This window comes from Harpia harpyja, chromosome 14 (genome assembly GCF_026419915.1).
Source record: "Harpia harpyja isolate bHarHar1 chromosome 14, bHarHar1 primary haplotype, whole genome shotgun sequence".
In the NCBI taxonomy this organism is placed as follows: domain Eukaryota; kingdom Metazoa; phylum Chordata; class Aves; order Accipitriformes; family Accipitridae; genus Harpia; species Harpia harpyja.
In genome coordinates this window covers 24,412,642-24,434,647 of record NC_068953.1, presented here as the reverse complement: position 1 = coordinate 24,434,647, position 22,006 = coordinate 24,412,642, and the positions used below count along the sequence as shown (strand labels likewise).

General features: G+C 58.3%; 2 protein-coding genes, 1 long non-coding RNA gene and 1 other non-coding gene across 5 annotated transcripts in view; 1 reads left to right on the top strand and 3 right to left on the bottom strand.

The window, feature by feature from the left end:
* Positions 1-1,935: 1,935 nt before the first annotated feature.
* Positions 1,936-2,933, bottom strand: LOC128151252 (uncharacterized). The gene is made up of 2 exons (XR_008238312.1): positions 2,852-2,933; positions 1,936-2,055 (listed from the first exon to the last, which is right to left on the bottom strand). It is a non-coding gene; the product is annotated as an uncharacterized LOC128151252 (long non-coding RNA).
* A 2,766-nt stretch (positions 2,934-5,699) lies between these two features.
* Positions 5,700-5,772, bottom strand: TRNAR-UCG (transfer RNA arginine (anticodon UCG)). Its single transcript has one exon. It is a non-coding gene; the product is annotated as a tRNA-Arg (tRNA).
* Positions 5,773-6,329: 557 nt separating this feature from the next.
* On the top strand, positions 6,330-17,264 carry POLG (DNA polymerase gamma, catalytic subunit). The gene is made up of 22 exons (XM_052807757.1): positions 6,330-6,996; positions 7,329-7,524; positions 7,983-8,150; positions 8,426-8,572; positions 8,784-8,863; positions 9,312-9,494; positions 9,627-9,784; positions 9,991-10,114; positions 10,185-10,409; positions 10,550-10,670; positions 10,865-10,936; positions 11,050-11,172; positions 11,394-11,554; positions 11,672-11,725; positions 11,823-11,940; positions 12,415-12,550; positions 12,634-12,880; positions 12,973-13,095; positions 13,400-13,571; positions 13,844-14,052; positions 15,162-15,322; positions 16,437-17,264. Exons 1-22 carry the CDS (start codon positions 6,404-6,406, stop codon positions 16,496-16,498), a joined length of 3,633 nt encoding a protein of 1,210 aa, XP_052663717.1. The 5' UTR covers positions 6,330-6,403; the 3' UTR covers positions 16,499-17,264.
* Positions 15,998-22,006, bottom strand: part of FANCI (FA complementation group I) — a 26,186-nt gene continuing 20,177 nt past the window's right edge. The window contains exons 29-37 of one of the 2 annotated variants that reach the window (XM_052807755.1): positions 21,915-21,983; positions 21,699-21,786; positions 21,210-21,394; positions 20,527-20,583; positions 20,389-20,448; positions 19,573-19,659; positions 18,447-18,542; positions 17,775-17,900; positions 15,998-16,945 (exon numbers count right to left, since the gene is read on the bottom strand). In XM_052807755.1, coding sequence (XP_052663715.1) covers positions 16,880-16,945; positions 17,775-17,900; positions 18,447-18,542; positions 19,573-19,659; positions 20,389-20,448; positions 20,527-20,583; positions 21,210-21,394; positions 21,699-21,786; positions 21,915-21,983 — 834 coding nt within the window. In that variant the 3' untranslated portion in view covers positions 15,998-16,879. The remainder of the gene's footprint in view (positions 16,946-17,774; positions 17,901-18,446; positions 18,543-19,572; positions 19,660-20,388; positions 20,449-20,526; positions 20,584-21,209; positions 21,395-21,698; positions 21,787-21,914; positions 21,984-22,006) is intronic. The other variant, XM_052807756.1, reaches the window with a different exon arrangement.

Below are 22,006 nucleotides of genomic sequence, written 5' to 3'. Positions count from 1 at the left end.
GCGTCCCCGGCAACAAAAGGTCCCCCGTGTGTCCCGCTCGGCCCCCGCGACGGGTGGGCCGGGGCCGGGGTGCGGCGCGGGGCGGTCCCGCTCCCGCTCCCGCTCCCGGCACCTGGAGGCGCCCAACTTCCCGGCGGGGACCGGCCCAACTTCATCTCCCCCCTCCCTCCTCCCCCCGGCAGCCGGTGTGTGTGCGTGTGTGTGTTTGTGTCCGGGGGAAAAGACCCCCCGCGCCCTCCCTCCTCCCCGGGGCCGCCCCGCCGAGGCGGCGATGCCCGGCCGCGACACTCACTCTTGCTGCCGTGCCGAGGGCAGGACGGCGGTCCCCGGGCGAAGCGGGCGGCGGGGGCCTTTCCCCCCCACCCTCCACCCCCCATCTCCGGGCGGGCGGGCGGGCGGGCGGGCAGAGGGGCGGGCAGAACTGCCCCCGGCCGAGCAGCGGCTCCCGCGGCCCCCAGCCCTGGGCGCGGACCGGCGGGGGCGGCGGGGGCGGCTCTGCCCGGGCTCCTTGCGTCTTCCCGGCTGCTGCCGGTGCCGGCTCTGGTTGCTGGCCAGGAGCTGCCGCCGGCGGCAGGCTCTGCCCGCACTGACGTCAGCCCGGCAGCCTCCTATTCACTCCAACCATGGCGGAGAGGAGGAGGAGGGAGAGGGGGAGGGGAAGAGGCGGGGGGAGGGAGGGGGAGAGGAGGAGGACGGGAGGAAGGCGGCGGTGGCGGCGGGGGTTGGTGGCTGGCAGGCTCCGCCGAGCAGAAAGCGCAGCCCCTCCGCCTCACCCCTTAATTACCCCCCGAGGATGGGGCTGCGCGAGGGAGAGGGGCCGCGTCCCGTGTCGTGTGTCGTGTCCCCCCCCCCCCCGCGCTGAGACCCTCCGCCGCCCGCTCCCTCGGGGCCGCCGCCGCTCACCTGGGCGCCCCGCCGGGCACGCCGCTCTGCCCCCCCCGGCCCCGGGGAGCGCTTCTCCGGGGGGAGAGCGGGGGCCGGACCACCCCCCCCCCCCCGCAGCCCTGGACCCCCCTCAGCGGTGTCCGCGTTCCCTCTAGGAACACCCCCCACCACCACCACGGCGAGCAGGGAAAGGTGCTGCAGCCGAGCCCGGCCCTCCGCTGCCCCGGGCAGCTCCCCACCGCCCCCCGGTCGCCGCCCCCCGGCTCCCCCGCCCTGGCCCGGCCCGGCCCCGCACCGCTGTCCAAATGCTGAACGTCTCCGCGGCTCCCGGGCCCGGCCCGGCCCGGCCCGGCCCGGCCCGGCTGCAGCCGTCGGGCAGAGCCGGGGCACCGGCTGCTGCCCCGGCCCTGGAGGTGGGGGTTCCTCCTGGAGCCGGGCCGGACCAGGCCGGGCCGGGCCATCGCCGCCCCGACGGCCAGGCCGAGCCCCGGAGACCTCTTCGCCCCGACAGCCGCAGCGCAGCCCCCGGCGGCCGCAGCGAGCTGGAAGCGGGGCGCGGGCACGGCAGGTACCTCCTGCGCTTCCCTCCTCCGCTCCCCCTCCATTTCTATCTTCCTTATCTTCTTTACGGAATTACACACGTATTGCATCGCCTGCAGCCTTCGCAGTAAGGCGAAAAAAGCCCCCCGACACCTCCCCCCCACCTCCCAAACCCCTCCTGGCACACCTTTACTTTGCTTCCTCCTCTTCCTTCCTGCGTGTAACCTGGCTCCTATTTTTTATCTCCGATTCACTCCACCGGTGCCCCGGAGCGGCTCTGGGGAGTCTTTCGCCGCCCCGATGAATACACAGGGATCCCCAGACAGGTTTTCTATGTAGGAAAAAAAAAACCGATCGAGCCCGAGAGACCGGCAACAGCCGAACACGCCGCCTCGCCTTTACATTCGTGTTTTTAAATTCCCCCGTTATTTTCCTTTTTGCATCCGCGAGTTGCCACGAAAGAAAATATAACCCCAAATGCCACCGCCAGCAGAAACCGGAGCTCGTTGCCAAATTCCGTAGTATTTTATTTTAAAAGCAATTAACACATTAAAAAAAAAAAAAAAAAGCGCGTCTTCTCCTCTTCCCGGGGAGTATAAGAAATCCTTTTGCTCGCCCAGAGTCGAAAACCTAATGGCATTGTCGTTAAACACGAAAAGGAGAATATTAAGAAATTGCAACACTCCCTCCCGAGCGCTCCCCCCCCCCCCCCCCAGTTTATTTGCCCTAATAATTAATTCACAAGAGCTTAACTTCGGTGTAACCCTGGCGGTCTTTTCATTAAAAAATCCCCGCGTTTCCTATTGAATTAGCTCTGCTCCATTGTCGCTGAAATGAAGACGCCAAACCAACTTTTACCCTGAGCATTTTCTCACCAGCCCAAAGAAAAGTCTCTCTCCTTTTTCTTTTCTCCGATTTTTTCTTTTTTTTTTTTTTTTTTTTTTTTTAATTCAAGCACCCAGGCGATGGACGTGTCCTGCAATTTAACTACTTTCAAATTCTTTGTTCGGGTCCCACCGGGGCTCTATTGTCACCCTATTGAGAGAGCTTATTGCCAAGTCAAGCCTGAGCGAATTGAGACGCACACGGGAGGAGCCCCGGGGGCTGGGAGCGGGCTCCGTGGGCTGCTCGGCCCGGGGGGACCCCGGCCCAGCCCCGAGGGAGCGGGCAGGGCGCGGGGCAGGGGCTGCCTGCAGCCCCCGGGCCGGGATAACCGGCACCGATCTCCCCAGGAGCCGCGGCCGCCGAAGCAGCCCCGGCCCCGCACCGCCCGCAGGAGCCCGGCCCGGGGGTGGGGATGGGGCAGCCCCGGGCCTGGGTGCCTCCCCCAGGATCGGGCTCCTTTGCACCCCCAAAGCATCCCCCCCGCCCCCGCAGCGCCGGCACGGGCTCCGGTACCACCGCTGCGGGCAGGAGGGGGACTTACCTCGGATGCCGGCGGTGCCGCCAGCCTCCCTCCCTCGCCGGTTCTCCCTCAATCCCGAAAAGGAGGGTTCTCCCCCCACCCCTCCACCCCACCCGCGACCCCTCCAGCTCGGAGCCGGCTCCCGCCTGCCTCCCCTCGCCCTCTCCATCGCTCACTTTGGGAGCTCCGGGGCTCGTCTCCCGAGCAGGAAAATAGCGGGATGGCGGGGGGGGGCCCCTGTTTTTCTTTTCCCTTTTCCTTCCCCCCCTCCAGGCTCCCCCCCCGCCCCCAGCCTGGAAAAGGGGGTGCGAGCTGCAAAAAGGGGGGTACGAGCTGCAGGGAAGGGTTATTTCGGGAGAAAAAATCTGAAAGAGCGGTGCTGGGCACGGATTCCCACGTAAGCCCGTACGTCACCTATAAAAATTGCCCGTTTCTTCCGTTTCTTGGCTCCCGGGGGGGGGGGGGGGCGGCTGAGATACCTCTGCCTGCGGAGGGGGGTTAAAACCCCGTTAAAATCGCACCCCGATAAAACCGGCTTCCTTTAGCCGAGAGGGGAAGGCAGAGCCGGGGGATGCTGGAGGGCAGGGGCCGCTTCTCTGCACCCACCCCCACCCCCCCTCCAAGTCTCGGGGTGATGTTTGGCCGTCCCCTGCTCCCCCAAAACACCCACCCGGAGACATCTTCAGCCTCTCGATGCCGGGGGGCGATGGGGTTTTACGCGGTCCCACGCCGGTCGCACCGGGAGGGCCGCGGCGGGGAGGGGGGAGGGCGGCGGCGCCCTCCCCCCTCCCCGCCGCGGCCCTCCCGGTGCGACCGGCGGCTTCTCCGCCGTGCCCCGGGGGAAGAGGAAGCCCTTGACCCCTGGCCCCGGGGGCAACGGGGTTAAACAAAGTCCCACCGCTCCATTATCCGACCGACAGCATCGAGCCCCCGGCGGGGAGCGGGGTCTCCAAGGGCGGGGCGGCGGGGGGGGAAGTCGCGTCTCCCACGGCCGGTACCCGGCCCCGACGGGGCGCACAGGGATGGGGATGCTTCCCCGACAGACAGACAAACAAAGAGCCTAGGAAAAAAAAAAAAAGACCCTACACACCCCATCCCGACTTACGCATCGCAACCAGCCCTGCTGAAACGGGGGATTTGGGGGGTTTATTTCGTTTTTTTTTTACGGTGGTGATTTTTTTTTTTTTATAGCGGTGCCGTGCCCTGCCGAACCTCCCTGTCCGCACCCGGGTGAAGAACAGGCAGCCCCGGCCCGGTCCTGCCTGCAGACAAGGCAGCGGGGCTCGTTGTCATCAACCCTCCTCAGAGCACTGCCGCCCGGGAGGGCTTCAGAAATAAAGCGGCGAGAATAATTTCGGGGAGAATTAATTTTTTTTTTTCCCCGCTTGGGGGAGGGGGGGGTTTAGTGTGGCGGGTTTGGATTTTTTAAATTTTTTTTTTTTTTGCGACCACGATAAAAATAAGTAGATCATAGACCCCAAACAAGAGGATATCAGCGTTAACATAATGCATCGGAGGGGAGAACAAGTCCCACGCTGCCAGGTCCTTCCTCAGAGCCACCCCGTAGCAGGGGGTCCCCAAACCCTTCCCCGCTTCACCCCAGAGCAGCTCACGGTTCTTTCCTCCTGCCCAGAGCACCCGCATCCCCGGAGCATCCCTCCCCGCCGGCTCCGCACCCCGCGCACACCCAGCTGCCCCCTCCTCAATCCTGCACCCCCGAGGGGAGGGAGCTGTGCGGCCTCACAGCTCCCTCCCCTCCGGGGTGCAGGATTGAGATGGGGGGCACACCCCAGATTTGGGGTGCAGAGGCCGGGAGGAGCGAATAGGGTGGGTGTTACAGTGCCCGGTGCCCCCCGCCCGCTGCCCCAGCGGGAGCGCGGAGCGGGATGGGCCCGGCGCGGTACCCGCGCCCCGACGGTCCCGGCCCCGTGGGAACCGGCCCGACAAAACGGGGCCGCATCGCCACCTGGCGGCTCGGTAAGATAGCTCACGGCTCGGTTTGGTATGGCTCGGACTCGGTAACGGTACCTTACAATGCCAAAAGCCGGGTTGGCCTCTGCCAGGAGCCATCTTCGCGGCTAGAAGAGCCTCTGAGCCTGCACCCACCCGCCCTGACCCCTCTTCCCCCGCACCCTGCGGCCTGTTACCCTACACCCGACCGTCGCCTTTGGCTCTCTAGCCACTGCTCCATCCCCACTCGCCGAGCTGTTCCCACCCGTGCCTCACACCCCACCAGCGAGGGCTGCTGGTGTCCCCACGCACACCCCACGCCCAGCTCTCGTCTCTGTGGCCATGCACCAGCCACCCAGGCCGGGCTGGGCGAGGGGGTAGCCTGGACCCCATCGTTCGTCCCAGGCCACCCTCGAGGCCTCCGAGCTTTAAGGTTTTGGGGTGCGGGGGGGTTGAGCCCTGCTGGGGGGATGTGAGGAGCCCCGTAAAGACCTGACCTGACCCGAGGGGTGGCTGCAGGGTGATGGGGACCAGGATGGTGGCTGCCAGGATGATGGCCCTGCCACCCCGGGGCCTGACCTCCCCTGGGAGACCGGGGCGGAGAGTGTGGCGCCCGCACGACGGGGGTGACACCGTGCCGGTCCCCGCCCTGCCGCGGGGCTGCTCTCCCCGGCTGTGCCCCGGGTCCGGCCCGCTCCTCGTACCGACGCGATCGGTCTCAGGCTCCGCGCGCGGAGCCACCCTCCGCCTTTTTCCCCTCTGCGGTTTAAAACACGAGCAAAACGCGACCCGTGCGTGTCGTGACCCCGCTGTCGGCAACTGGGTAAGCGGCAGCCCCGGCGCCGCCGCCGCCTCCCGCCCCGAGGCCGCGACACGGGCGGGCGGAGCAAAATGGACAGCGCCTGCTGGGCACTACCGCCGACCGCGGCAGGACTCGAACCTGCAATCTTCTGATCCGAAGTCAGACGCCTTATCCATTAGGCCACGCGGCCGCCTCTCTAACCGCCTTCCCGCGCGACCTACTGAGCCCGCCGCCGACGGACCGTACCATGTGCGGGGGGGGGGGGGGGTGAAACGGGACGGGACGGGACGTCAGAGCGGCCGGAAGCTCCCCCGGGCGCCCGCGTTTGGATCCGCCCTCCGGCCCAGGCCCGGGCGGCGCGCGCCGGGACCCGGGGGTGCGCGGGGTGAGAGGGGCGCGGCGGCGGCGGGGGGAGCACGGGTGTGTAAGGGGGTGCGTGTCTGCGGGGGGGGGGGCACGCGTATATGAGGAGGGATGCATGCTTGCCGGGGGGATGCACGGCTGCGGGAGTTGCATGCGTGCGGGGGGGGGCGGGTGCGTGTGTGCACGGCTGCGGGGCGGGGTGCATTCCTGCGGGGGGGCTGCACGGCTGCGGGGGGGGTTGCAGCGCAGCCGGGCCGCCCGGCCTTGCTCGGCCGTGCGGGGCCTTGGGCGGCTCCGGCCGTGCGTGGCCGTAGCGGCGGCCGGGGCTGGCCGGCGGCGGGGCTGGGCGAGCGGTGCCGAGCTCGCCCCTCGCCGTTGCTCTCTCCCTGCAGCTCCGGCCGGCCGGGGGGAGCAGCCCGTGCCGGAGGCGCGTCCCCAGAGCCGGGGGGGGGCAGGAGATGAGGCGCTCGCTCTGGAGGAGATCGGCGAGGGGCTGCGCCGCAGCCCGCGGCGCCGAGCCCCGGCGATGCGCCTCCAGCTCCTCCGCCGGCCGCCCGCTGCCGGAGAGCCCGAGCCGGGAGCCCGGCAAGGGCCAGCGGCGGACGAACCCCCTCAACATCCAGATGCTGTCCAGGACCCTCCACGAGCAGATCTTCCGGGGGGCCCGGGTACGCTACTCGGCGGCGGAGATCCAGAGGAGCGTGGAGCACCTGCAGCGCCACGACCTGTGGGGCAAGGAGACCTCCACGCTGCCCGACGTGGACCTGCAGCTGCCCCGCATGTACGGGGACAACATCGACGAGCATTTTCGCCTCCTGGCGCAGAAGCAGAGCTTGCCGTACCTGGAGGCGGCCGACGAGCTGCTGCGGTGCGAGCTGCCCCCCGTGCCCGCGCGGTGGGCCTGGCAGCTCGGCTGGACTCGCTACGGCCCCGAGGGGCGAGCAGAAGCCGTCGACTTCCCCGCGGAGCGGGCGGCAGTGTTGGACGTGGAGGTGTGCGTGGCTGAAGGCCACTGCCCGACGCTGGCCGTGGCGGTCTCGCCGCACGCCTGGTGAGACGCGGTGCCGGCCGCGATGCTGGGGTCGCGCCCGTCGTGGCGGCGGGAGCTCACGGCTTCAGGAAGGACGGGGACGCTCCCGAGCGGAGCCTCTTCCTGCAAGCTGCCGCCGGCTTGCGGGGAAAACGCGGCAAAGCCCCGAAGCGCGGCTCTGGGGTGTGGGATGTGTGTCCCAGTTAGCGGGCGCAGTGCTCCCCGGGGTCGGTCGCCTCCTTCCCACGGGTGGGATCCTGCTCAACACCCCACGTCACAGCAGGTGCTTTTGGTCCCAGGAGCCCCTACTTTATTTCTTACGGCGGGGGGGGGGGGCTGCCTGTCCTCCACAGGTACTCGTGGTGCAGCAAGCGGCTGCTGGAGCAGCGGTACTCCTGGTCCAGCCACCTCACCCTGGCTGACCTCATTCCCCTGGAGAGCCCAGCAGGCACCAGCTGTGCCAGCAAGCAGGACTGGCCAGAGAGAGTGGTGGTGGGGCACAACGTGGCCTTCGACCGGGCGTTCATCAAGGAGCAGTACCTCATCCAGGTAGTCCATGGTGCTGTTGCTTTGTGCCGGCAGCTGCAGTTCATTATCCGGATAGTCGTTTGCACTGGCTTTTCAGGGTTATTTTTGGCAGACGCTGTTCTGCACAGATAGCCCAGGGTTGTGTTTTCCTTGTCCTGCAGAACAGGTTGAGGTTTTGATCCCTTTAAGGGGAGATAGTCTTGCACGCCATAAAGTTGTTGGAGGCTGCAGGGTTGCAGCTGGGAACGTGGCAGGAGCCTTTGAGCAGCTGACAGCCTGCGCTGGGGATGCTCTCAGCCCTCAGAAGAGGGGTGCTGGGAGGCAAAGCTTTGCCTTGACAGAAGCAACCTGAGCAGAGGACTTGCAGCTCTATAATGCAAGGTGGTGCTTGCTGGCAGCTGCAGGACGTTTGGCAGCATGTTTCTTATCATCTAGCACGTCCCAAACCATCTCTTTTTCTCTCCTCCGGTGTGTCCTAGGGCTCCCGGGTGCGTTTTCTGGACACCATGAGCATGCACATGGCTATCTCGGGGCTGACGGGCTTCCAGCGCAGTCTCTGGATGGCTGCCAAGCACGGCAAGAGGAAGGGAGTGCAACAGGTCAAGCAGCACATGAAGAAAACGCGCAACAAAACGGAGGGACCAGCTGTGAGTAAGAGAGCTGAGCCGCTGGCAGTGGCGTGGGTGGCGGGGGACCGTTTGACTCTGTAATGGGACCATTTGCTCCTGTACTGGGACCATCTCCTCCTGTACTGGCAGAGTAGGAGCTGTTGGAGCAGCTCTGCTGGGTGAAGCTCTCCCAGTGCTTTCCAGGTGAGGTGGCCTCGGTTTAAAATGGAACAGCAGCCTCATCCTTTACCTCTCCTGATCTTGGCTGCGGCCAGTCCTCATCCCGCACCATCTAACCCCCCTGTTGTTCGCAGGTCACTTCATGGGACTGGGTGCACGTCAGCAGCATCAACAACCTGGCAGACGTGCACGCGCTCTACGTTGGGGGGGAGCCGCTGGAGAAGGAGGCGCGGGAACTCTTTGTGAAGGGGACCATGGCCGACATCAGGAGTAACTTCCAGGTGCGGGTGGCCATCCCAACATCCCGAGAGGCAGCCAGAGCCAGAGATGGGAGCAGCTGCTGGGGTGGTTTCTGTTTTGCTGCCCTTTCTTGCAAGGCTTTGGGTGTGCTTGGGGCTGGGAAATCCCCCATCCTCCCGCAGCCCTGGTGCCTTGCCCTGTGCTGGCAGAGGGGTAGCTGCTTTGCCTGTTCTCACCTGCCTCTGCCCCCAGGACCTGATGTTGTACTGTGCCCACGATGTTCAGGCCACCCATGAGGTGTTTCAGCAGCAGCTGCCACTCTTCATGGAGAGGTGAGAGCCGCTGAGCTCTGGCCAGCGTTGGCCAAGGGACTGCGGGCTTGGCCGGCAGTGGGGACGATGGCAGTCCCTCTGGGGATGGCATGCGGCTCTTCTTGTCCTTGGGGTGGCACCGGGAGCTGGGAGGCCCTGAACCCCCATCTCTGTAGGTGAGAAGGAATAAGCAGCAGCACAGCGTGGCTGGAGCAGGCAAGCAGTCTTAATGAGGCAGATCGGAGTGATACAGCTTTGGAGTTATTGCACAGGGTTGTTTAAGGCAGCAATTCATGTGCAGGGCAGATGGAAGATACAGGGATCCTTACGGGTTTAGGGGAAGAGCATTGAGGGTTGTGTGGGGTTGGGAAACTCTAGGTGAAGACACGTTCATGTCTGTCGTAGTCTGGTACTGCCAGTGCAAATCCCCTCCAGCAGACATCTCATTTCTTGCTGCTTCGGGCTCTAGGTGCCCCCACCCTGTGACGTTTGCAGGGATGCTGGAGATGGGGGTGTCCTACCTGCCGGTTAATGGGAACTGGAAGAGGTACCTGGACGATGCTCAGGACATCTACGAGGAGCTGCAGAAGGAGATGAAGAAGTCCCTGATGAACCTGGCCAACGATGCCTGCCAGCTGCTGCATGAGGACAGGTACCCATGGGCTGGGGGTGCAGATCCTGCCGCTCACAGGACAGAGACCAGATGCCGGGTGGTCCGTGGGGGGCTGTGGGCAGGTGCTGGGGACGGGAGCAAAGCTGCGGTATGACAACAGTGTGTTGGCAGGTACAAGGATGACCCTTGGCTCTGGGATCTGGAGTGGGACACGCAGGAGTTTAAGCAGAAGAAGAATCCGGGGAAGAAGAAGAAGGATCAGGATGGGAACAGCAAAGCCTCCCCGGCGGTGGTGGGCACGGACAGGTCTGCGCAGGAGTGGCAGGAAGGTGAGCGGAGGTCATCCCCTGGGGACGAGGGATGCCTTCCCAAGGGCACCCAGACGAAGGGACGTGGTTCGGTGGTGGTGGCAGGGTGAAGCATTGCTGGCCTGTCCCTGTGCTGGAGCATGTGGTGGGGGGCTGGTTCAAGGTCCTTCTCCCTCGTGGGGCAGCAGGGAGGGCTCTTTGCCAGCCAGTCCTCCTTGCCCCACCAGACCCTGGTCCCCCCGGTGAGAAAGAGGAGCTGAAAGCCCCTGCGAGCCAGGTCTGCCTGGAGCGTCTGAAGGAGACGGTCGCGCTGCAACCTAAGAGACTCCAGCACCTGCCGGGCCACCCAGGGTGAGTGGGGGACCCTGGGTGTCCCCAGGGCTTGCCCTGTGCTCTCTGACCCATCCCTGCTGGTCCCCAGCTGGTACCGCAAGCTGTGCCCGCGCCTGGAAGAGGCAGGGTGGGTGCCAGGACCCAGCCTCATCAGCCTGCAGATGAGGGTGACCCCGAAGCTGATGCGTCTGGCCTGGGACGGCTTCCCCCTCCATTACTCAGAGAAGCATGGCTGGGGCTACCTGGTGCCGGGGCGGCAGGACAATTTGCCGGCAGCTCCCTCAGAGGCAGAGGGCCCTCTCTGCCCACACAGGTGAGGAGGACGTAGTGGGGTGCCAAGCTGGGGGCTGCCCCACGGAGGGGTTTGGGAGCTCCCTGGGACCCTGCCCAGGTGCTGCCCTGGAGCCTTGGTCCCTGTTGTGGGTGCATGAGCCCTGCCCTCTCCCTTGGCAGGGTAATCGAGTACCTGTACAGGCAGCACTGCCTGGAGAAAGTCAAGGAGCAGCCCCCGGGGCCGGAGGCTGCCATGGAGGACGAGCTGCTGGTGATGGATGGCAGCACGATGTGGCAGAAGGTGAAGGAAGGGATGGAGGGTCCCTCGGTGGGAGGGAGATGTGGGGGGCTGCGCTTCTTCCAAGCGTGCATGCAAAAACCAGCCCCGTGCATGGCTCCAGGGACTGGAAGTAAGAAATTTCCTTTAGTTAAGTGTTAAGTTACTGGAAAATTGGTGTTTGACCCGGCTTCCACCACGGTCCCTCTCTGCCGCAGGTGGAGGAGCTGAGCCAGCTGGAGGTGGATGTAGAGGAGAAAATGGGCAGAGCAGACCAGAGCCTGGTGCAGGTAAAGGGAGTTTCCTGCATGGTGCATTGGCAGATTGGTCTCTCTTTCCTTAATTTCCCCCTCCCGTCACGCCTGGGGGTGTTCCTGGCATCACCTCGCATCGCTGGTTGCAGGAGGAGATGGATGAGCTGTGCAGGCCGGTGGAGGTGAGGAGCCAGCCCTCGTACCACTACGGCAATGGTCCCTACAATGATGTCAACATCCCTGGGTGCTGGTTCTTCAAGCTGCCTCACAAGGCAAGTTGGGTGCTCCTGGGGCTTTTCCTGGGGCTCCCCAGCCACCCTGGGTCCCTTGCCTGTCACCCCAGTGCTGCAGCACTACTGGGACCCCTGTGATCTTGTCCCATGGGATTGGGTGGTGGAAATGCATCTCTGTAGCTGGGGCAGGAGAATGCACAGAGCTTTACTGATACGGAGCGGTGGCACACTGAGCCTTGGTACCTCTTTTGCTGCTAAAGGACGGTAACGATAACAATGTGGGAAGCCCTTTTGCCAAGGATTTCCTGCCCCAGATGGAGGACGGCACCCTGCGGGCTGCTGTGGGCCGCACTCATGGGACCAGAGCCCTCGAGATTAACAAAATGATCTCATTTTGGAGGAACGCTCACAAGCGGATCAGGTGAGCAGCTGCCTTCAGCTGAATTGCGACATCCCTGTGGGTGGAGGTTTGTCGTGGCTGGGGGAGGTCGTGCGGACGTGAGGGGCTCAGCATCTCGCCTGTTGCCTGTCCCCTCAGTTCCCAGATGGTGGTGTGGCTGAAGAAAGGGGAGCTGCCTCGCGTGGTAACCAGGTACAGGGAGGAACGGCCCCAGCTGGGACTATGGTCCCCTCTACGCCACTCCAAGAGGGCTCTCGCAGGATGATGCTCACCCTCACCTCTGTCCCAGGCACCCTGACTATAACGAGGAGGATGATTACGGAGCCATCCTGCCGCAGGTGGTGACCGCAGGCACCATCACCCGCCGGGCAGTGGAGCCTACGTGGCTGACGGCCAGCAATGCCCGGGTATGGCCATGCTCAGGTCCTTGCGGGGGTGTTTTGGGGCACCCTCTGTGTGTTTTTGACTGGTGGGAGCAGCCTGGCCTGGAGGAGTTCAGGCTGGATGGTGGGGTTTAAGGTAGCAGGGCTGGTGCTGGGGCCCTTCTCTTGCTGATGTGCTTTGACTTCGGGAGAGGGGGAGAGTCAGCAGAGGCTCCTGCGCTTCAAAAGTTGGTGAAAGGAGAAGAAAATACTGAAGCACAGGTTTCTGTCCTTCCCCAAACCCCCCTTCTTCTGTGCTGGAGGAGCCTGGGGGAAATAACCACGTGGATGAGGCCACTTGCGTGTGTTAAACTTGGTTTTGACTTTCAGAGCAAAATTTAGGGGCATGGAGAGCGCTGTGCCGGCACGCTGCAGCTGCGGGAGGAAGGCTGCTCCTGTGCCGCTGAGGAGGAGAGGGAGGTGCAGGGGTTGTGCTGAGCTGGGCATCGTGTCCCACAGGCTGACCGGGTGGGCAGTGAGCTGAAAGCCATGGTGCAGGTGCCGCCTGGCTACTCCCTGGTGGGTGCGGACGTGGATTCCCAGGAGCTCTGGATAGCCGCTGTCCTCGGCGAGGCGCACTTCGCCGGCATGCACGGTGAGCCGGGGTTTGCTGGGTAGTGGGGTGACCCCCTTAGCCTGGTCCCATTTGGCGTCCAACCCCTGCTCCCCACCTGGCAGGCTGCACGGCCTTCGGCTGGATGACTCTGCAGGGGAAGAAGAGCAACGCGACAGACCTGCACAGCAAGACGGCCGCCACGGTGGGCATCAGCCGGGAGCATGCCAAAGTCTTCAACTATGGGCGCATCTACGGGGCCGGGCAGCCCTTCGCCGAGCGGCTGCTGATGCAGTTCAACCACCGGCTGACGCAGCAGCAGGCGCGTGAGAAGGCTCAGCAGATGTACGCAGTCACCAAGGGCGTCCGGAGGTGGGTGCTGCCTGGGGAGGCGGAGGGTGAACAGGGATGGAGATGGTGGTGGTGTCCCACAGGACCTGGGCATGGGTCACTCTCCCCTCCAGGTTTCATCTCTCCGAGGAAGGAGAGTGGCTGGTGAGGGAGCTGGAGCTGGCCGTGGACAGGGCGGAGGATGGATCGGTATCAGCCCAGGATGTCCAGCGGCTCCAGAGAGAAGCCATGAAAAGGTGAGATGCTCTAACCCTGCATGACTCTGGTGACATCGGGGTGCGAGGTGGAGGGAGCTGCAGCGGTGGGCGGTGGGCAGAGAAGGGAGATGGGGCTGGGTAGTCCCAATCCTCCCTCCCTGCTCTCCTAGGGCTGAGTAGGTTTGATCTGGGGGCTTCCTGTCTCTCCCAGTGAGCAATTAGCAGCAGGCGGCTGCAGGGGCTTGTCCAGCTGCTCCAAACCAGGAGGGAGCATTTGAGGTTCTCAAACGGGGCCTGCAGCCTCCTCCCACACTTCCAGCAAATGTCCCCTCTGCCACACCAGGTCCCGGAGGAAGAAGAAGTGGAATGTCGTGGAGCACCGAGTGTGGGCTGGCGGCACTGAGTCCGAGATGTTCAACAAGCTGGAGAGCATCGCCTTATCCCCCTCCCCACAGACCCCGGTGCTGGGCTGTCACATCAGCAGGGCCCTGGAGCCCGCCGTGGCCAAGGGGGAGGTAAGGATGCAGCTCTCTGCTGCTGAGCTCTCAGCTTTGCTTGTCTTCTCCAAAATGGCAACCCCATGTTCAGCCCTTCTCAGATGCTGGAGACCCAGAAGGGTCTTGGGAGCCATGCAGAAAACCCACTGTCCCTTTTCATTATCTGCATGCCATTGAGAAAACCCAACAACCCTGAATTTAACAGACTTCTCCCAGGAACTCTCCTGTATCAGGACCGGGCCCTGGACCCCTGTGCTCTCTTAGTATCCGTCTGTGTTTCCTTTCACCAGTTTCTGACCAGCAGAGTGAACTGGGTGGTGCAGAGCTCGGCTGTCGACTACCTGCACCTCATGCTGGTCGCCATGAAGTGGCTCTTCGAGGAGTTCGACATCAATGGGCGCTTCTGCATCAGCATCCACGACGAGGTGCGCTACCTGGTCCAGCAGCAAGATCGCTACCGGGCAGCCCTGGCCCTGCAGATCACCAACCTCCTCACAAGGTGAGGTGTGATGGCCGTGGTGTCTCCTGGGGACAAGCACCTGTGCCTCTGGGATGGGACAGGGCAAGCTCAAGGGACTGGAGTGACAGCAAAGGCATTAGCTTTGCCCGCAGCAAGCTGGTGCAGAGCAGTTTTCTTCTGCTCAAGGGAAGTTGGCAGCGCTGGAGGTTGCAGTTCTTTCATGCGTGGCTCAGGTGGCTATAAATGGAGCTCAGCTTCGATTTCCAGGGATAATGTGCTGGCAAGAGGGGGATACCATCAGCTTTTGGCTCCTGCAGCGATGGGGCCAGTCGTTCCGCTCTGCTGGGGTGCGAGCGCATCGCCTCCTGCTCCCTTCAGGTCTGCAGCTGTCACGTGGCAGCAGCCCTTGGGCTTGATTGAGCAGCCGGGAGCCTGAAACTGTCCCCATCCCTCGTCTCCCCCCTGCCTTCAGGGGACAGCAAGGGGCACGGCTCGTTGTCTCTGCTGTGAGCACGAGCACTGTTGCCCCTTCCGCAGCGTGGGGCGTTCCTGCTGCTTCCCTGCTCCATGCAAAGTTAAGCTCAGCCTAGAAAGCTGCTGACCTCAAAGGGGTCCCTTCGATCTGGCTCCAGCACAGCCAGCTTTGCCAAATCCCCTTCCTGGCGCTGTGGGGTATTTGGTTATACGGGAGCCAGCCAAAGCTGAGCTGTTTTCTCCTGAGCTGAGGCAGGGATACAGCAAACAGCCTTTCTGTGCCGGTGCAGCAGGCGCAGCGGGGGCAGACGCCCTGATGTTTGTGCCTTTGTGCCGGCTCCTGTGAGCACAGGGCTTCCTGCTGGGAAAATCCAGCATCTGCTCTGCCTGGGAGGATTAGCCAGCAGCGAAGGGCTGGGTTCTCCCTTTCTTCTGAGGAGGCTCAAAGTACTGTTACTCTGTTCCTCCCACATCCACTTTAGCAATGCTTGACCCTCCTGCTACCCAGTACTTAAAAAGCACCTTGTCTTCCAGCTGCTGAGTGACAGGGGTGTGAAGTAACCTGTTGGGGATGGCTGGCTGATGTTTTGTGAAGCTGTGGCTGATCAGAGCCAGGTGTGACAAGGCTAAGGGTGGTGTGTAGCACTGTCCCACCTGGTCTGTTGTTCTTCCAGGTGCATGTTTGCCTACAAACTGGGCCTCCAGGATCTGCCACAGTCAGTGGCTTTCTTCAGCGCAGTGGATGTTGACCAGTGCTTAAGGAAAGAGGTGACCATGAACTGCATGACACCATCAAATCCAACTGGGATGGAGAAGAAGTACGGCATCCCTCAAGGTGAGCGGTGTCCTTGCAAGCCAAGTCCCCTGTAGTCCCCTCTGCACAAGCCTCCCCAGCTTAGGCAGAGCACTTGGCCCAAGCAGTCATTCCCCAAGGGCTCCTCTGTTGGGCAGAGGCACCTCATGAGCCCCTTGCTTCCTGACCCATTGTCTGCCCTGCAGGGCAACCACCACCCTGGTGCCAGCCCCTCTCTACCCCTCTTTCCTTTCCCAATCCCCGAGTTCTTTGGGCTGCTGCTTCCAAATATTTCTGATAGTGATGAGCAGGGCCTGGCTCGGTTATTCCATGCACACATTTGCTTTGTGCCCCTCAGAGACAAGCCCTCGTGTGCACTTCTAACACAGCCCAAGACTGAATTGTTCCTTCTCTGAAATGACCCAAACTTTTCCAGCCTCTGTTACTTTCTCTGCTTCCCCACTCCTCCTTAGCCCAGCACAGCTTTGTTCAGAGAACTGCCTTGGCATTGCTGTGTTTTTCCCCAACAATCCCAAGGCCTACAGTTGTCCCTATGTGCATTCAATATAACCCTCTAACTAACTGCTGCACGCAACCATTTAACTGTTGGCTGGGAGCTGCTTTAAACAGCTTCTCCTCAATATGCAGCAGCATTTTCCCAGATAAGAAGAACCTGCCCTCAGATTTGTTCTTTCAGTCGCTGGACACACCAGACACTCCACCCTTAGGTAACCTTTATTAGGAGTCTTACAGGCAAAGGGTACATTCAGAAACAGGATTTGTGTTCTGTGGGCAAAAAGGGCAATTCTGTTCTCACCAAGAACAAGGCAAATTAAACAAGTGCATCGCATCAGGGCCAGCAAAAACATAACAGCAAATCCAGCCTCACCAGAGGAAGCTGTCACCTCTCTTGCTTCTCAGGAGCTGCACACAGCAGCAAGCTTCAACTCCAAGGCAGAACAGCTTGTGTTTCCAGCTTCCTACTGGTGCTGGTTCCTGTGTTCACACCACCACGCAAAACAGAAGTTTGAATAAATTTAGGGCTTTTTGTGCTACATGCTCTGACCTAAAGCAAATCATGACCGTCACTCTCATGTTACGCAGTCTCCGAGTGTACTGCAGAGTGCAGGGAACTGATTGTCCCATTGTCTTCCAGGAGAAGCACTGGATATATATCAGCTAATTGAAATAACCAAAGGTTCACTGGAGAAGAAATGATGACGCTAGAGTGCCAGAATGACAATTGTCCAGACTGCGTGCCAGAGCCTGGCTGTCCTTTCAGAAGGAGATCTTTTGGCAGGGACTGATCCTGGTCACTCTGTTTCCTTTTTTCTGTAAGAAGGGATGTTCCTGGGGAAGAAGATTTTGATAGCAGCACATTCAAATAGCAGAGGCGCTTCCGAGGGCAGCAGCCATCTGTAAAACCTGAGATGGGCCAGAGTCACTGCTTGCACACCCATGGGCATGAAGGAAGAAGACTTAAGTGTTTGGCAAGAGAAACAACAAACCATCGTCTCCATACATGCAGTTCTCCAAGACCAAGGCGAGTCTGCCACAGAACAGGCACTGTGGGAGGAGGCAGCAGTGGCAACCCCAGCTTTATTTTTTTCGCCATCTCTTCTTTTTGGGTTCCTGGTTCTCATCTGTCTGCTCTGCTGTGCTGCTCTGGAGAGGGAGGGAGAGAGTAGCAGTACAGAGTGTGATTGTTTTTGTGTGATTAGTCTAAGGAATGTTTACCTAAAGCAAGAAACCAGATGTCCGGAACAGGATTTAGCTCTTTTTCCTCCCTAACAAAATGACCTGAATATGGGACTCCTCTCGCCTACTGAGACTTTCCCCATGGACCCCCCAGTTCATGCTGGAACTTAGCAGGTTATGAATGGCACAGGACAGGGGCTGTTTGTGCTGGGTTTTGCCTTGTTGAAACACTCAGGAAAATATGGACAGAAGCACCAATAAAAACCTGGACAATCAGCAAAGTAAATTGTTTATTTTTTTTTAATCCAGCACAGGTTGCGCTACCTTCACCAGCACTATCTAGTAGAGGAGATGGGTCTGAGGAGAATGATGCTTTGCAGAGTTTGCCCTGCCAGCTGTTTATCTACAAACGTTAACCTGGGTGCAAAACCACTTTGCATCATGCTGCAAAGGTGTGATCCTGGCCAGCCAGTAGGTCCTCAGAGGTAACGCTGATAGACCTCTCTGCTTGCTAAGGCAAACAACAAGGCCTTAAGAGCAGTCTCACTTCCCTAAGACCAGAGATAGAGACAACTGGTGCATGGAAATAAAGGTCATTCAAGGCAGAGGGCTGGCATGTAGGGGACGTTAGCCAGACTAACTGTTCCTTCCTTTCTATTAGTTTAGTATTAAAATGAGAGCTAACCCAGGGAAGACAAACTGTCCTGATTTCACATATACCTAAACAGCTCACAAATACAGTTGGCCTCAAAAGAGGGGGAAACCTATCGGTAAAAGCAGCTAAATGAGTTCTGACCTGGTTGTTGTCTGGCTCATTTTCAGCATCCTCTGTGTTATGCTCCTGCAACACACTGTCTAGCATGGATGCATTGATGCGGAAGTCCCGGGAGGTGCTTAGCTTCATGTATTGCATCAAGTTCACCTGCAGCAACAAAGGTGAAACCAGGAAGAGAGGACATTATGCCATTAGCATCTTAGTTTAGTTGTCTACCCTGCCTGGTTCTTTGCACAGCACTGGGACCAAGTCCATCAGAGCAATCATGCAGGACTGAAGCAAAAGGTAGATGAAAAAACACCTGCCCCATACAATCCAGTGAGCCAAGTGATTACCAGTTATTCTCACTCTCATGTGGTATCTCATCATGGTACATTTATCTCCTTATGAAACAAGACAGGGGAATAGGGTGAGGGAAGCTGGCATTAGGTGTGAGTTTCTGGTTGAGCAGAAACTTACCACACAATGTTAGGTCGCAGGCAGTACTGCCATTGACACCTGCTGCTACCAGTGTGACAGCAATTCAGTAGTGTTGGGCCAGGAGCTTGGGCAAAGGCTGGAAGAGTGGTAAGGTCCTTAGACTTTCCTAATTTGAGTAACAGTGGAGATTTTAAAAGGTGGAACAGCAATAGCCCTCCACTATGCCACTGCTCCACTGAATTCAGGTCACAGAAGAGCTCTGCTTTACATTACCTTTGATTTCTTGGAGAGATGGATAAGGAACTTCTCATATTGCTCTATTGCAAAAATCAGGTTTGGGATTGGCTTGGTGTCCCGCAGCACCTTAGCCTGAAATGCAGAAAGAAGGGTGATAGGTCAGATTTGGAAGTGAACAACGATGCTGTAGCATGACATGAAGACCACAACACTCCAGTTTAGAAAAGTGTCTTCAGTAGCCTTGCTCCATACCAGTCCTGCCCCAGTAAGCCTTGCTAGTTTGTTACTGGTTTTAAATTGACTCCCACGATGGTTTTGCAGTGAGGCTTTCCCATGTATTGTTTTGTACTCTGCCTGCAGTCCACAGCCCTGATATACCTGACAGCCATCAGAGCAAAACTTCCTCTGCTCCAGCTCTGCAAAGGCATCACAAGCATACACCTTCCAGGCAATGAACATGTTGCTGTTTCACCACATTTTTGCCCTGTTTATTTACCACCACTAATGTTTGTTCCTCATGGTGATAGAGTGGTAAAAGGAAACACAGCATTTCAACCCATTTCCATACATTCGGGGAACAGTAGGAAGATCATGCTTGTGGTTTTTAAACACTTAACATCACAGGAATGTCTGGGACAACCAACTAGACAGAGGAAATGCTAGCTGGGAGCACAAAGGACATAAAAGACCAGGAACCTGCCAGCCTGCTCACTTGCTCCCAAACAAACCATCCAGTCATTCTCAACTGCCGTACTTTAGTGGAATGCACTACTTTAAATGTACTGACAAGAAACACTTAAACAGAGTGCAGTATTGGTTCCAATAAATTAGCCCAGTTCTGTAATTTCATAGGTTACCCCAAATTATAAAATATCAGACAAGACAGACTATCCAGACTTTACCTTTGTTTCATGTCTGTGAGCTTTTAGGTTGCATTTAGTGAAAGTGGGGTTTTTTTGGTTGCTTTTTTATTTGTTTGTTTGGGGTTTTTTAGACTTTTCTCTGAAGTTAAGGTAGAATAAATTTGATTTTTACTTAAAAGGCCCAAATGACAACTTGTCATTGGTGATCTATAAGAAACCACCAGGTAACACAAACCTTGAGGTATGATCCTCAAGTTCAAATACAGCCCATGTTCTATTAGAGAGCGAGTCAATCTTACCATGACTGTGGAGATTGCAGCAGCTTCATCCTCTTTCTTCTTCTTTTTCTTCTCTTCTGCATAGCTTAAGCTCTCACTGTGGATGTTCTGAAGGAGGATGCCAAAAGATGGGGCATTAGAGGGTAAGCAGGGAAGAAAGGCCTGCCAAGTAAGGCCAGAGAAGTCTTTGCTCTGGCCAGCTAACAGCATTACCAGCTAGATGATGGAAAGACAGCGATACAAGAATGGAATTGGGGGTAATCTCAAAAAAAGAAGGAAAGAAAAACTAATTTAATAATTTAAACATTCAGAAATACATATGTGTGAGAAGCCCCCAGGAGTGGTAGCTCTGCACACCACTACACTTTCCCCAGTATGCCATGTCTGTTCTATAATTCCTCACTCAAGCACCCAATTCCTCTCCAAACAGCTAAATCCCATCTTTAGCACTGCAGTCTTCGTCACCCACATTACTTTACACTGTGATGACTGCAGTGTTGTTGACCTTTATCTGCCATTGTCATTAACAGCAGTATTAACCTCATTAAAAAAAAAAAATTAAAAAAAAATTAACGCAGGGGGAGGGGGAATAAAAGCTAAAAACCAGCTCCCCAAACAGTCTTCCTTCCTTGCTCAAGCAGAAATCAACACGCTTGGCCACAATGGTGCTGAAATGTCTTATACTATTATTTGACACAGTAAAGCTAGAAATATAAGAAACTCAAATCATGTCAAGAAGATTAATAATCCCCAAAGGTGCCCATGTATTGCAGCTGATACACCATGCAGCATCAGATAGACTGACTGTGATTTTGCCACAGTTAATTTAGGCCTTACCTGTACATAAGTAATGAATGAATAACACTGTGGGGTCAAATGGGAACCTGAGAGCTTCACCTGCAAAGAAGCAGAGGTTGGTGTTACTGCCAACTCTAGGCAATAAGCCATTTTCTCCAGCAATTTGCTCACACTCACCAGCTTTTCTAGCCTTCCTGGAATCGTATTCGAGGTGCTGCGGCAAGCTTGGATATACTGCAAGGAAAACATGAAAGAGTTTCTTCTGTGTACACTGTTTCCAGCTAGGGCTCAAAGCAGCTTGTTTAACAGCACAGTGGGGAGGGCAGGATTTGCAGGAACTATCCTCCCCAGTGGCTTGCTATATCCCAAAGGCCACATCTGTGTTCCAGAGCTGTGAGAGCGCTAAGAGAATTCACCACCTTGTCTCAAACTAGGTCCACTGGCCTGTTTTCATGGCCCAGTTCCCCCAGGTCCAACACTTCAAGTCTTAGATGGGAACGTGGCAAGGGCAGGATTGCTGAGCACTGTCAGAACATCACTAGTGTTGTTCATTGTGGCACACAGCTGTATACAGAGGAACCTACAAGATGCACTGGGAAGAGCCACTCCAAGCCACACACAGCCAAATTCAGCTGGAGAAAAGCTTTCCTTTATCTCCACTGGTACAACTATCACTGCTGCAGAAAGGTCATGAAATTGAGGGTACAAAAGCCAACGGAATAAGGACTCAACTCCTGCAAGAGATCAACAGCCCAGTTCCGAGCATAGCTGCTGCCAGGGGTCACTGCGAGCTTGCTGTAGCAGATGGGGAAAAAGCTTTTAGATCCCAGCCAGCCCACTGTCAGCAGAGCAGCACTCACATGTTTGATGAGGGAGGTGAGAATTGCGTATGTCTTGCTGAGGCTTCTCAGCAGCGTGTCCACACAGCTCCCTGCAGGGAGTGCTGTCTGTACCAGCTCATGATAAACAGTCAGTAGAGTTCCCAGCTGCAGAATTACACCTTTCTCCAGAGCCTGGGTTTGGTCTGATGCCTGAGAAGAGTCTTCTAGAAGAAAGATGAATACCTGGTGAAGGTGTGTCTAATGAATCCAGTTATGCAGGTGGGAGGCACAAAAGACCACCTTTGCATCTGGTGCACAAAGCACCAGTGTGGCACAGGGAAAACAATCACTGGAGGGATTTTGTGACAACACTTTCTATCTTAACATTGTTCATGTTGACCAGCTCAAGGGAGAATTTAACCTGTCCTCAGACGATGCTGCCTCAAAATCCCCAAATATCTTTTTGCTCTCTAGCTTCATCTGTTTTTGACAAAGGTGTAACAGTAAGAAATGGACCACTTTTATTACCTGATGTATCTGATCCCAGACTGGTGAGTTTCTTGATAAGCCAATCCACCTCTTCAAGGACCTTATCCACCTGACCCAGAAGCAGCAGCTAAGACAGAAACACCAATAACAAAACAGGTTTTTGGAGGAGTTTGGCACAACAGGAATCTACAAGCCGCTTGTAGCAGAGTAGCCCTGGACACTACAGGTTGTTCCATACACACTATTTTGACTCACACAAACAGTAGGGGCTGCAGTCTTGGCATTCACTATGGCGAAATGGGACCGACTCTCCACTTCTACGTCCTAGTTGGAAGAGAGAAAACAAA